Source organism: Danio rerio, chromosome 3, assembly GCF_049306965.1.
Source record: "Danio rerio strain Tuebingen ecotype United States chromosome 3, GRCz12tu, whole genome shotgun sequence".
NCBI lineage: Eukaryota > Metazoa > Chordata > Actinopteri > Cypriniformes > Danionidae > Danio > Danio rerio.
Genome location: NC_133178.1, coordinates 24,929,908 through 24,945,036, shown reverse-complemented (window position 1 = coordinate 24,945,036; position 15,129 = coordinate 24,929,908). Strand labels below are relative to the sequence as shown.

Here is a 15,129-nt window from a genome sequence, read left to right as displayed (position 1 = left end):
AATAATCAAAAGTTAATCAACTTTCGATGGAAAAATAACCATGGATGTCCACGTCAAGTTTTAACCTGAGCCAAAGTAAACTTTCTTCTAGGTTAATGTTTAGTTATTTTATGGCTAATGAATCCACTTAATAATTTCCTTCAGGTTCCACTCCTTGTTTTAAGACGTTTACTTTTCTCTCCACCAAGTAGTCTGTCCAGTTGTACCACTCCTTTGCTTCATCAACATGTTTCAGCACGGCTTGAGAATTTAGCTGCGAGGCATTTCGAAAACTCTTGAAGACATATCAAACTCTTTTGGGTGTGTTTGCACTTTAACACGCCTGATTCAAACACAGGAGAAAAGCTGTGACCTAATACACTGATTCACAGCAAGTTTGTTGAAACTAAACTGAGGTGAATCGATGGTTTTAATGGAAGCAGTTTTTCCTGTACAACAACAAAAAAACATGCAAATTATTATCTCTCTCAGCCCCACGTTCCATCTGTCTCTGCTTCCCTTTGTTTGTTGGGTAACAGTCTCTCAGCGAATCTATACAAAACCAGAACAATAGAAACCCAAAGTGTTCTGCTGACGGGCAGCACCGACAGCGTGTTTACATTTGTTGTGTGTGCATTGCTGCGAGTTCACGTTTATCCCACATTAAGCTTTTGCTAAGCACTGAAATGTGTGAGAACATGAATACTGAGCATCCTCATGCTCTTATGACCAACTGTTGCAGTGATACAGAAACGACAACAGCAGCCCCATGTGCTGTCCTGCTGTCATTTCCCTTCATTTTCACTGAAAATAAAGGTTCTTTACTGGCGTTGATGGTTTCATGAGGAACATTTTTGTTCCACAACAGGTACTTTAAGAAAATAGTCTTTACATTATAGACGATGTTAGCTCTTTGAGGAACTTTTCCCTAAATAGTTCTTTGAGCAATCCAGTTCTGCTATGTAATTGCTGCGAAACTGATGTGTTGATTTGCACATATATCAGGATTGTGTCATTATTTACTCACTTTCCTCTTGCTCCAAACCTGTTTCTTTCTTCTGTTGAGCCCAAACAAAAAGTACTGAAGAGTGTTTGGAAAAAACAGCCATTGACTTCCATGGTAGATTTTTGTTCCTATACTGTGGATGTCAATGGCAGTTTTTTCCACAATTCTTCAGAAAGAAATTCAGAGTTTAGAACCACTTGGAGTGTGTAAAAGATAAGGAAATGTTGATTTTGGGTAAACAATCCCTTTAAACCGATTTCTGGTTCTTCCTGGCATCTATATTCTTAATGTTATATTCTAAAGGTTCACTATATTATTTTGAAGGCTTTCAAATGAGTTTTAAAAAACAAGTCACATTCTCCTTAAATGTTTAATTTTGTTAGCAACGCTTCAGGTTACGTTACTTAACAGAATTAATTTAATTTGCCTTTATAAATGTTAAATGAAACAGAGCTAACATGAGATGATAAACACAATGTTTATGAAGGTTAACACATTTATAAATATTGCACTCTCAGAAATAAAGGTACAAAATTGTCACTAGAGTGGTGGCTGTTTAAAAGATACACTTTTGTACCATACCGGTGGACATTAGTACCTTTAGGGTACACTTTTGTACCTTTAAGGTTGACTTTAGTACCTTTAAGTGAGGTACATATTTGCACTTTTTAGGAATTAATAATCACTTTTTAAAGACCTGTTAGGAACAAAAAATCTAGCTTTTGAAGAAGTACCACCCCAGTGACAGATTTTGTACCTTTCTGAAATTTGTATGGATGCTCGTCAATGCCTGCTTTTTACCAAAATACTTTAAATTCTTTATAAAGAAATCTGAAAGTCTTAGAACCACTTGAATGTGAAGTGAACATTTTTATATACCTCTTTAAACTGATTTTTGTTTTCTCCTGGCATCTATTCTTAAGATTATATTCTAAAGATTCTCTATATATTACTTTGAAGGCTTTTACGAGTTAAAAAACAAATCACATTCTCATCAAATGTTTAATTTTGTTAGCAACACCTCAGGTTACGTTACTTAACATAAATTGTATTTATAAATATTAAATGGAACAGAGCTAACGAGTTAATTAACACTATTTTATTAAAGGTAAACACCAATTTATAATTACTGCATTCTCAGAAATAAGGGTACCCCATCTGTCACTGGGGCGGTACCATACTGGTGGACATTAGAACAATTAGGGTACACTTTTGTATCTTTAAGTTTGACTTTTGTACCTTTAAGTTACTGTGAGGCACACATTTGTTCTTTTTAGGTAATAATATGTTCTTTTTAACCTCCTAAACTCTGCGTACCAGGTCCGTGACATCATTTTTTTTCTACATAATTTAAATTTTAAAGGTTAATTTGGCCCAACTACCCACATAAGTGCTTCCATTCTCTCAACAGTTGGAATAGAATAACTTTTGCATAGATTATAATGGAAACATTTTTTGCCATGATTACTGACATGTGCCGGAACCAACAAAATTAATTACAGCAACCTTGACCACACAAAACCTGAAAGGTACACTTTCAAATTTGAGTTTACAAAAAAGCCTTTTTTTTGGCGGATTTATTATAACACAGACAACATGTACAATTATATTAATCACTTTCAACAGTGTTTTATCTGTGTATGGATTTGAGCAGTTTTTGAATTTGGGTATGCAAAATCCAGGAGGAAAGCCCAATGTAGCGCTTGACTGTAAGAGACCTGTTGGGAACAAAAATGTACCTTTTTGAAAAGGTACCACCCCAGTGACAGATTTTGTATCTTTATTTCTGAAATTGAATGCATTCATGCACTATGGATGTCAATGACTTCTTTTTTCTGAAATTCTTTCAAAGTCTTCATAAAAAAATTAAAAAGTTTAGAACCACCTGAATGTGACTAAATGATGAGGAAGTGTTCATTTTTTGGTGAACTATCCCATTAAACTGGATTTTGGTTTTTCTTGGCACCTTTATTCTTAAGAGTATGCTAAATGTTCTGTATTGATGGTTCTATGCTGAACCTTTAGAACTATTCAGATAACAAAAGTGAAAAACTGTGTTGTTGTTGTTGTTGTTTTTCAAAGAAATGCTCACTAAAGCTTACTTTGATTTACCAAAATATTTTTTTCTATATCGCTCATTCCTTTTAACCACAATTTACTTATCCTTTAATTTATTTCTGAAGATAGTTTAAATAATGTTGGAAACCTGTAACCACTCTCCCCATAGTAAGAAAGTCTATGAAAGTCAATGGTTACATTTTTCAATGTATCTCATTTTGTGTTTAGCAGAAGAATAAATAATGAAAAACCTCAAACTGGTTTGCAACAAGTAAGAGTGAGTAAATGATGCCAGAATTTTCTCACTTGGCTGAACTATCTCTATAAGAATGTGCTCCAACTTTATTTGCCATTTTTATTTTTCCCTCTAGATTAGCGACAACAAGAGAACAAATAATTATAGTGCAGAAATTATTCAACCGGTATTGCACATTTTGTCCAGCGAGGCCTGTGAAAACTGAGGCATACCTGCACATAAACACACACACACACACTTCAAAAGTCAAACAAACTGCATTCCAAAACAGCCTCTGTCTCCACAAAGGAGGGGGGAACGTGAAATTACAAAGAGTGCAGCTATCAATGACTGACTCGTTACTGAAACGCACAACTAGTGAGAAAGATTCCATTGTTGAGGTCTGAGTCTCTAGTGCAAGTGTTTTTGATATTTTAATGAGGGGAACAGACGAGTCTTTGCATTGCAGTCTAGTTTTGAGTTGGCACTTATTGGGCAACATTGCTTTCTTAGTAATGTGATCGGAATTGGCCAGGTGAAGGTTGACAAGGGAGTGGCTGAGCAACTGTACAGGAGAAACACGAGAGAGAGAAGGAGAAGATAAGGAAAGACATACTGGCATCAGCACTGAAGACAGGTGCAAATATTCTGGAATAACCAAACCGCAGGGAGTCTTGGTAAGTTCATGATGCAAAAAATCATTCAGTTTATTACTAAAATGAAACTGTATGCTCCTGTTTGCACTTGATGCTTTATGTCTGATAAGTACACTGTCAAAAAATATCCGTTAATTAACAGTTTTTGTATTTTGTGATTCACAAGTGCTTTCCATTTATTTACGGTTGTGAATTACATGGGATGTTCTCTGCTCTGTCAACTTTTTATGCTGAAAATTCAACTCTACAGTTCTACAAAGTGACTTTTATTGACATTTTAGTAGTTTTAAATGATATAATGTATAAGAAATAACATCTTAAGAAATAAGTCTGTAAAATAACAGTAGTACTGGCAGCTTATTACAAGGTTTATAGCATATTATACAACACCAACCAATATGACATTCATTAAAAATATTAATAAAAACCACCTTTTCAAGGTTTAAGTTGTTGGAGAAAGATCAAGTTCCAATAATGAAATTCAAAAGCATAAAGAAACAGAGAAAATAAAACATGAATCTTAAATTACAAATAACTGCTAAATTACAGATATTTTTTTACAGTGGTTTTATAGAGGACATGACATTTTAAGCTGTTTAAACCATCAGACTGATCTTAAATTACAATATTTTTACATTAAATTTATATTCTAATAATTAAAATAAAGTAAAAATAAGATAATTATTTGCATTATAACTAATTTGTTGTGTATATACTTTTATCTTAAATTCATGTTTATTTAAATAGTGCTTTTCACAATATAGAAGTTATATATAGTTCTAGTAAAGTCCAGTTTTCTGAGTCGAAGTTCAGTTTAGTTTAGTTCAGTGTGATTTAAACTTCTTTGCTGAAAGTTCAAACACTGAAGAGCAGATCCACCGAAGCTCAGCTCGACAAGTCCCGATCTGAGGAAGGCAATGGCGAGGAAAAAAACTTCACCAATTGACGAAAGTGAAGAGGAAAAAAAACAGGCTCTGTTGGGCCTTTCTTACCATTCAATTTTTAAAATGGAAAAAATGGTATGACTTTTTTATGTCATGACACAAAAACATGAGAACAAATAAAGAGTTCAGATGCAAGTGCCATCTGACATTTTCTTCTAAAATTAGCCATTTTCTCAGGCTCCTACAACTTGATTCAGCAATTTCAGTTTTATGGCAAAATCAAGTTATTTTAATGTATTAAAATAACCTATAAATGTAAGAACAAATAAAAATGCTCATTGTAGAAGAATTACAGATGGCACTTCTTTTTTTGCATCTGAACTTCTCAAATGTTTTTTATGTTACTTTAGTTAATCAGGTTTCAACTATTTTTAGTATTTTACACAAAGTTTAACCTAATATTTTTAGTCAGTTCAATTGAGGTAATTTTAGATGACAAAAAAGTTAATATTTTTCAAAGATTAATGCAGCTAGAATTTTGTTGACAGTGCACACAAATATTTTTTAAAACATAAAGAAATTAGTGAATCCTGTTCTTGATTTAACTATAATTGAAGGAATAAGTGATCTGTGGCCTTTAAAATGCACAATAAAAGTGGTAAACTGTTTTACTGATATTTTGGTGTTTTCTGTAAATCATAGTAAAATTGTTTAATAGTCATTATTTAGGTTCAGAATTTTTAAAAACTGCTTTACAATTTTATTTGTATCTTTCATTCATTTTCTTGTCGGCTTAGTCCCTTTATTTATTCGGGGTTGCCACAGCGGAATGAACCGCCAACTTATCCAGCAAGTTTTTACGCAGCGAATGCCCTTCCAGCAGCAACCCATCTCTGGGAAACATCCACACACACCTTCACACGCACACTCATACACTAGACAATTTAGCCAACATAATTCACCTGTACCACATGTCTTTGGACTGTGGGGGAAACCGGAACACCCGGAGGAAACCCACGCGAAGGCAGGGAGAACATGCAAACTCCACACAGAAACGCCAACTGAGCCAAGGTTAGAACCAGCGACCTCCTTGCTGTGAGGCGACAGCACTGCGCCACTGCCTCGGCCTATTTGTATCTTATGATCCATATTCATGTTTTATTGCTTTTTAATACATTTACATAAAACATTAATAAGTCAACATATCTGAGTCAATATACAGTGTATGAAGTATTGAACACGCCACCATTACAAAACATATTTTTAAAGGTGCGATTTCTAAAGTTGACTTGGAATTTTCACCAGATATTGGTAAAAATTAAAGAAATCCAAATATGCAAAGAAAAAAACATTAGTTTACAAATTCAGTTATGGAAAATAAAATAACACATAAAGACAGGGAGATGTAGAAAAGCAGTGAAAGCCCAGACAGCATCTAAAATCTCTCAGTAGTTATTCAGCCGCCCTCTTCCCTTCCTCGTTGTAAATGAATATTAGATTCTATCATACAACATCTACATAATCGGGAAACCAGAGTGGACATTTCAGCAAGACAATGGACCAAAACACAGCCAAGGAAACTCTCAAATGCTTTAAGAGAACGAAAATCAAGCTATAGAATGGCCCAGAAAATCAACTGACTTGAATCCAATATAAAATACAAATTAAAGATCAGATTTGTCAGACGAGACTTACAGAACCATCAAGGTTTTTACACTCTGTTGAAGTCTGGGAAAAACTCACACTGTTAAGCCATTCATGTGACTTTATTCTCCATATGAGAGGCGTCTTTAAGCTGCCATCACCAAAAAAATGTATACAAAGTGTTAAAAATGTTTCAGGAGTTCAGTATTTTCTTTTTGTGTCATTTGTTACATAACACACCTCATTTTTCTGATTTTTGTTTGTTTTGTTTGCTTTTTGTTTGCATTATTTGGATTTTTACCAAAATCTGGTTTAATTCCATGTCAACAGCTCATTTAGAAAAATGATTCCCTGGGAAAAAAACTGTTTATTCCAAAACACCTCAGATATATTGTAAAAACCTATTTAAGAACATTTTATCTGGAAGCATAAGATAATTAGAACATTCTGACAAAAAAAGTCAACACTAATTTCCTGAATCATCTTAAAATCAATTCTGTCCTTTAGGTTTGTCATTATCAGGTTATTATGATGATTGAGCATTCAACTGGTTAATTTCTAGATCTTCCACATTTTGTTGCATTAAAAAAAAATAACCTACAGTATAAACAGAAAACTAACAGACTCCCGTAAAATGTTGAATGTTCTTAAACGTTTTGTGACAAATAACCAAAGATCTAAGCAATGTTATAACACTCATTCTCTGAAATGTGCATGCTATGTTTTTGTATTTATAAAGTATCTGGTGTGTCTGTCTCAGAGTTTGAATACTAAAACTTCTTTACCCGTCTGATTGCAGTTTGGATGCTTTAATGAGTTGGGTGATGTAAATTCTAGATGTATCCCTTTCATTTTCCATGTTTTTTTCTGTCTTTCAATAAATGCATGTTGTTTTAAATATGCTGAAATTAACTTGAAAACATGATTATAGAAGTAAACTTTTGGGTGTTATGAAAGTATCAAAATATATTTATAATTATGCTTTAATATGTTCATATTTACAGTTGTATTTAAAATGTAACTGTATATATATTTTTTTCTTTCCCTTTGGCTGTTTTCTAGTAATCTTTCATATCTTTATTATTATTATTATACTTTTTAATAATAAAAATGTTTAAAATGTCACAATTGCAATCTTTTTTAAAAGGTCAGAGTTGAGTTTCTGCGTAGAGTCTTCATCGTCCTCAATTGTTTTGGGAAATATGGCGAGCTGCCTGTACTACCTGCTGCCGGCGGTAGGGGGCTACGCGCTCACTTCACTCTACTTCCTGAGGAACCCGCAGATTCTCCACAAGATGAAGCAGACCGCTTTCCGCTGCACACACATCTCTCACAGAGGAGGTACATCTTTGAAAATATGACCCATATTACGTTTAACTAAATATAAAAACGCTGCAGCTGATTTGTCATCAAAATAAATCATCCTCCTTGCTTCTGTTGCTCAATGGATGACAATATTAAAGGGATAGGCCTAGTTCACTCAAATTGAAAATTAAATCACTATTTTAAACCTTTATGAGTTTATTTTTTTCTCTGTTGAACACAAAAGAAGATCATTTGAAGATAAAAAAAACCTTTTTAAAAAGTCAGTTATTACAGGTTTCCTTTTTGTGTTTAAATAATAAAGAAAATCAAACCATTTTGGAGCAAGTAAAAAGCAAGGACCCATTACTTGCTCCAAAACTGTTTGATTTTCTTTATTATTTTATGTTGTATTATCACTGGAGAGTAAAATGGTGACAGAATTTTAATTTTCAGCTGAACTAGCCCTTTAATCATGTGACATTGAAAGCTATTAACTTTCCGATTTACTATAAATGCATAATTCAGTCATATATTCAGAAATCCAGGCAAGTCTGAATTTGACGTCTAAAGGTTTATTCCATAAACCTGAATGAACAGTGTTGATTAATGTGACTGTGACAGCATGTTTCAATGTTTTGCTACCTGGTTAATGTGTGACTGAGGGAGTGATTTGAGGAATGGATGTGTTTGTTTGTCTAACCTCCTGCTCTCTGTCCTCAGGTTCTGGTGAAAGGATCGAGAACACTATAGAGGCCTTCACACAGTAAGTGATCAGTTATACTGGGGTCATGTGTCAGTGCTGGTAGATCATAGTCTACACACCAGATCCTGTCAAGAAGTGTCTTGTCTGGTACCTGTCTATAACCAAAACTTCTATAGGCAAAGAATCTGCCTGAAAAAGAATGAAATATTTTATTGAATTATCTCATGGTGTCATGGTGGCGCAGTGGGTATCACGCAAAAAGGTTGCTGGTTTGAGCCTTGGCTGGTTCAGTTGGCATTTCTGTGTGGAGTTTACATGTTCTCCCTGTGTTCGTGTGCTCTGGTTTCCCCCACAGTCCAAAGACGTGCGCTATAGGCAAATTGGGAAGGCTAAATTGTCCCTAGTGTGTGTGTGAATGAGAGTGTATAAATGTTTAACAGTGATGGGTTGAAGCTGAAAGGGCATCTGCTGTGTAAAACATAAGCTGGATAAGTTGGCGGTTCATTCCTCTGTGGTGACCCAGATTAAGTGGATAATAATGACGAAAGCTTAGTACATAAACCAGTAATGGGTCCACTTTGTTCTTGGTCATCAGGAAGAAGTTGATCAATGGGATTTTTTGCAGGAAGGGCAGGAAAAGAGAGACAATTCTTGTATGTGAAGGCACACACCTGTAGATATCAGCAAAAAGTGGGCTTGGGGAATTTTTAACTGTGATTCTAATTGGGTAGAAGACGAGAAGCAGCCATCAACAAAGATATGTTTACATGTTAAGATGCCATTTCTGCCTGATTATTCAAAGGTTGAGAAAATCTGTGGTTATTGGCTACTGGGGCACAAACTGAAGATCTTTGCCAACTGAAATATTTACAATTTATTGTGGGGGGGTTCTTGTTGGGAGATCACAACTGTTGCGTAAGCGTTTGTATATGGACATCGGGGGCTATGGCACCTCTTTGGGGGATCAAAATGATCAATAAGTAGGCTGGCGGGCACGCTATTACAAAACCACCCAATTTTACACTACCAACCTATGTCATTTTTTACCTGCAAAAATAAATTCAAAACCGCCCAATCTGGCAACACTGATGAAGAAGGAAAGCAGGCTGATAATTTTATCTGAACCCAATCTGGTACACGATTGTCCTGAATCTTTTAAACACAAATCTTTTCATTTCTTTTTTTATGGGCTTTCTTTTCATTTACTGTGACTAGAATGGGCTAAAATGATGATATGAAAAGTTTAACAAAAATTGTTTGTAGCACTTATTTGTACTAAAATAAGTTATTCATTAGGAAAAGCATGGATTTCTATTTATTACCTACCTCAACTGTCTGTCTGTTTTGACTGTTTCTGTGTCAGTGCTGTTGAAGTGGGCACAGAGATGCTGGAGCTGGACTGTCACTTGACTAAAGATGGTTTTGTGATGGTTTCTCATGATGAAAACCTCCTGCGACAGACTGGACAAGACGTCTCCATTTCCTCCCTAAACCTGGAGGTCAGAGGTCAAGGTTCACACTTTCTTCTGATATTCTGCACTGCTTTCCATGTGCTATTATTACAGATAATCCCTCATTACATTTAGTGGTGACTAAAAAAACATCTAACATCTAATTGTATGTTTTCTTGCCCCACTGGATTTTGGACTCATGGGAAATAATAGTTTGCATAGGACAAAACTAATAAGCTGAAGGCACACCGATGTGGCGGTTAACAGATTAGTTGGCTCTTTCAGCCTTTTTCAATGGGTTATTTTCACAATTGATTATGATGTAGCAGTAAAATAGGACAAATGAGCTCATGTATTGGACATATTCTGAACTTTTGTCATTGAGGCGTGGGTCTTTCGAACCACGTAAACCACTCTTGGGTTCAAGCCTGTTAGAAATGTGTCGAAAGCATTCTTCTTTCTGTTAAACAGAAATTGAGGAAAACTACAGAGGGGCTAATATTTAAGGAGGGCTAATAATTCTGACTTCATCTGTAAATACAGTTTAGCACATCAAATACAAATAATGAATAAATAAATATTACTGAATTAAAAAAACAAAGTCTTTTATAACACCACCACAGGATTTGTAGCGAATGGCTCTGAATAATTATTTACATTTTTCAGGACTTGCCTCCTTATAAGGAGACACTCGAGGTCACCTTTAAAACAGGTGTGTGTTTTCATCATAACGATCTTTATTTATCTCTAACTGTACAATGAGTACACGCTTAATAATTCTCTTTGCACAGGCCACTTCAGCACAGGATCTGATAGGAAATTGGCACTATTAGAGGATGTTTTCCGCAAATTTCCTCACACGGCTGTAAACATTGAGGTGAAAGAGAATAACATCGTGCTGATTGAAAAGGCAAGGACTTGACATGTACTTCAATACCTGAAATGTACTTCAATACCTTCCTAAATCTGTCAAGCATATTTTACTATTTACTAAGCTTCTATTTTTTTCTCTCTGTTCAATTTAATTCAGTTCATGTTTTTTTTCTATAGCACTTTTACAATGTAGATTGTGTCAAAGCAGCTTAACATAGAAGTTCTAGAAAAGTGCAGATTTCAGAGTTAAAGTTCAGATTAGTACATTATTATGCTCTGTCTCTTTCAGATATCTGAGCTTGTGAAGCAATACAACAGAGAAGGAATCTCAGTTTGGGCCTCTGTTGACTCTACCATCATGGAAAACTGTCGCAAAATAGTGCGTGTGCACTTGTATCCCTCTCTGCAAGCTTTGTTTCAGTAATAAATAGCCTACGTACTTGTTGTTTCCTACATGTTTAGCTTGGTTTCCTTTTGTGTCTATGGCAGAACTCCTCCATGCCCTATATGTTCTCTCAAAAGCGAGGTTTACAGCTGCTCCTGCTCTACTACACCGGCCTCCTGCCTTTTGTTCCTCTTGGAGAGAGTTTCCTGCAGTTCTATTTCCCACCAATCTTCAACAAGTCTGTATACATCAAATATTTCCATTTATAACATGTTTATGCCAATCGCGCAGCTCTATATTCATGAACTCCTTCCTACAGAGCATACATACCTGACACAGAGATTCTGAAAAGCAGACTGGTCATCTTTTTAATCGAAAGGTAACGTATCTTAGTAGTTGTATCTAAATACATTCGCTGGCCACTTAATTAGGTACACCTCTTTAACTGCACATGACTACAATTGTCTAATCAGTTAACCAGAGAGCAGCAAGTCAGTCTAGTTAGGCATGTAGATGTTTTCAAGACAATCTGATGGAAAAGAAAGGTGATATAAAGAGTTACTTCACCCAATTAGGAAAATTCTGTTATTAATTACTCAACCTGGATGGCACAGTGGCTCAGTGGTTAGCACTGTCACCTCACATCAAGAAGGTTGCTGGTTCGAGTCCAGGCTGGGTCAGTTAGCATTTCCGTTTGTAGTTTGCATGTTCTCCTCGTGTTCATGTGGGTTTCCTCACGGTGGTCCAGTTTCCCCACAGTCCAAAGACATGAGCTAAAGGTGAACTTGGTAAACAAAACTGGCCGAAGTTTATGAATGGGTTTGTGGATGTGAGAATGTATCGGTGTTTCCCATAACGGGTAGACATAAGCCAAACTAGTTGGTGGTTCATTCACCTGTGGTGACCCTTGACATATAAGGGACTAAGCTAAAGAAAAAATAATAAATAATTACTCATCCCCATGGTGTTTCAATCCTCAGAGACCCTTATTCATCTCCAGAACACAAATTATGGTATATTAGAATATCCTAGAGGTCTCTCTCTCATCCTACACAGAGAGCAAAAGTTCTGAGATGTATAAAGTCCAGAAAAGGAAGCAAAAACATTTCCAAAACTTTCCACGTGACTTCAGTAGACTCTAATCATACAGAACGATTAGGGTCAGCAGCCCAACAGGCAAGCATCACATTGCCTGTAGTAAACGCGCACCTGTTTTGAGGAAGAACACATACTGTTGGTGAACAAAGTAGTTATGTTCAAAGCGATAGTTGCTATGGTTTCTCACATACTTTAAATGTTACCTCTGTTTGGGAACGAAAACTGAGGTTTTCTGCTTACACATCCTTAGTTTTATATTGATACGTCACATATCCTGCTTTCTGGAATACCCCCTGGTCTCATGAATCTCATTAGTCTCATGAACGTTAGAATTTTTACCACAAAATTCTGATGGTAGGGTCAGAATCTGCAATATGGAGTGTAGGCCCGTCACAAAAATCAATATATCGACTTGTCGCACAACACATGGGCATGACCTCAATAATTTTTGGCCATGCACTATATATCACCCATACTGTACATAAAAACCAATTCTAGCAACACTTCAGCTTATTGCACAGCCTCTCTATCTCTAATGGTGGTGTCAGTGTCAGTATGGTTAAAAACACTATAGTAATTATCACTATACTTTACTCTGGAATAGTTTCATGTGTGTGCCTGAAAACTGAGAATAAATATGGTAGCAGATATTGCAGCCTCGGTTACTTTTACCTTGCACTTTAATGTTAACATTTATTATTCTTTATGTAGGATATGCGTTTTCACACTCTGATTCCAATGACTAAATCGTTAATATGACTATAATTAAATGAAATATTCTTTAGATTAAAATATTACATGTTCTTGGGAAGAGTGTGCCTAAGTTGTGATGATATTATATTGTCAATCTGGCATTATGTAATGAGTGGCATAAAAACGTCTTAAAATGACAATAATATCATTTATCACAGTTTTTTTCGGTGTCGTGTATTCTACAACAAAAAATAGATATGGTGACAGGCCTGATGGAATAAATTGATTAGTTCTGTACATAAAAGTGATTTAAAATGACTCCAAATAAATAAACTCTAGCCTAGGTTCTAGCCTACAGGCTAAACCTGAACTACTGACCATATAACCTAGTAAATGAGTCTGAGGATATCAACGGGTAATACCCAAATTTCATTGATGATTAACACAAATAGAGCTTTCTAGATTAAAGCAGTTGTAAATTTAGATGACATATTTGGTGGAGTTGATTACCGATGTGTTCACTCGCATATCCTGATCATCACAGCAGAAAAAAAATTAAAATACTCCATTTTTGGTCATACAGACAACACATAATTTTATACTGTGAAAGTATGTTCTTATTCGAGTGTGCTTTCTGCCATATCTGTGATCTACTCTCTGAAAAAGATGTTTAAGACATGAGTAGACATGTAGTTTCTATATTCCATCCCCTTGGATGATGCGACGGCAGTCACAGGACAGCGGCGCCAGTGCGCTCACCACACACCAGCTATAGGTGGAGTGGAGAGACAGTGATAGATGTGGATGTAGATTATTGGGAGGCCATGATGGGCAAGGGCCGATAGAGGGAATTTGGCCAGGACACTGGGTTTACACCCCTACTCTTTTCAAGAATTTGTATGGGATTTTTAATGACCACAGAGAGTCAGGACCTCAGTTTAACGTCAATTCAAAAATGTCCTCTTCACTTTACTGGGGCATTAGGAATCACACAGACTACAGGTTGAGTGCCTACTGCTAGCTGCACTAACACCACTTCCAACAGCAACCTAAGTTTCCCATGTGATCTCCCATCCAATACTAACCAGGCTCAGCCTTGCTTCGCTTCAGTGAATAACTGGTCTTGGGCTGCAGGGTAATATGGCTGTGGCCACAGAATCTTCTGTGCTAACAGATTCTTTCCAAAATTTTTTTCTTTATGTCCAAAAATAAAAAAAAAGAATCTCAAAAAGGTTTTGAATGATTAAAGTGTGAGTAAATGATGATGACAGAATTCAATTCTCCCTTTAAGGCAGATCTAAAGGAAAAAGGGTGTCTAATCTGGTACTAGTAATGTATACCTAATAAAGTGGCCAGTTGATGTAAACATTATTCAAATTGACAGTTTTCTGTGTTTTACATGTTTTGTGGCAGACTGACAATGAGAAAAGCGCTGTTCAAGCACCTCAGAGAGCGAGGAATTCAGGTTTCAAATCACCTTCTGTTCATAACAGTGCTCTGAGCCACTAGATTTCTCAGAAAACCCTTGCCTCACATGATTTCATTTTTTTTTTTATAGATTCATCTGTTTGTTTGTAATGAGGAACAAGACATTGATGCTGCATTTGCCGCTGGAGCAACAGGAGTCATGACTGACTATCCCACCCTCTTATCAAACTATATTAGAAGGCGCAAACAAGCCACGTGATCAAACACAAACAAACCCTTGTACAGTTAAATACATGCTCTGTACTAGCGCTGTTTGTCTTTAAACATGCAGCCAAGTTTATTTTTATGCCACTTTATTAACGCTGGCAATAAATCATAGCACTGCGGTCAGATGAAATTTGGTTTAAGGGATTCTTCATGGGACAAGTTATGTGACTAGTAACACAAACATAATAAAAGTATACTATATTCCACAAGTGGACTGTTTAAATGGTGTCTTTTTACTATATTATCCCACCATTATCTGCATGTTTATTGTGGTTTTCAGCCAGTCAGTGTCTTTTTAGTGCCTCCCTGCCCATGCTTATAAACAAACATTATCCAACTTCTGTGAGAGGCCGTGCAAAGTCCATCAGCTGGACCCAATAGGGGATTAGTAAACATAGAATTCTGCATTGCTTATTTATAATAATAAAAAAAATACCCTTTAATAAAGCTTTTTAAAGTCATAT

General features: G+C 35.8%; 1 protein-coding gene across 1 annotated transcript; it reads left to right on the top strand.

The window, feature by feature from the left end:
- The first annotated feature begins 3,893 nt into the window (after positions 1-3,893).
- Positions 3,894-14,874, top strand: gdpd3a (glycerophosphodiester phosphodiesterase domain containing 3a). The gene is made up of 11 exons (NM_213201.1): positions 3,894-3,955; positions 7,610-7,803; positions 8,488-8,530; positions 9,834-9,969; positions 10,588-10,633; positions 10,713-10,831; positions 11,084-11,173; positions 11,284-11,417; positions 11,499-11,558; positions 14,384-14,435; positions 14,529-14,874. The coding sequence occupies exons 2-11, from the start codon at positions 7,665-7,667 to the stop codon at positions 14,655-14,657; spliced, it is 948 nt and encodes a 315-aa protein (NP_998366.1). The 5' UTR covers positions 3,894-3,955; positions 7,610-7,664; the 3' UTR covers positions 14,658-14,874.
- The last annotated feature ends 255 nt before the right edge of the window (positions 14,875-15,129 follow it).

Coding starts and splice junctions, on each gene's coding strand:
- gdpd3a (NM_213201.1), top strand. CDS start 7,665: ATGGCGAGCTGCCTGTACTACCTGCTGCCGGCGGTAGGGGGCTACGCG. Junction 10,832..11,083: donor ACATCGTGCTGATTGAAAAG/GCAAGGACTTGA, acceptor TGTCTCTTTCAG/ATATCTGAGCTTGTGAAGCA. Junction 11,418..11,498: donor TTCCCACCAATCTTCAACAA/GTCTGTATACAT, acceptor TCCTTCCTACAG/AGCATACATACCTGACACAG.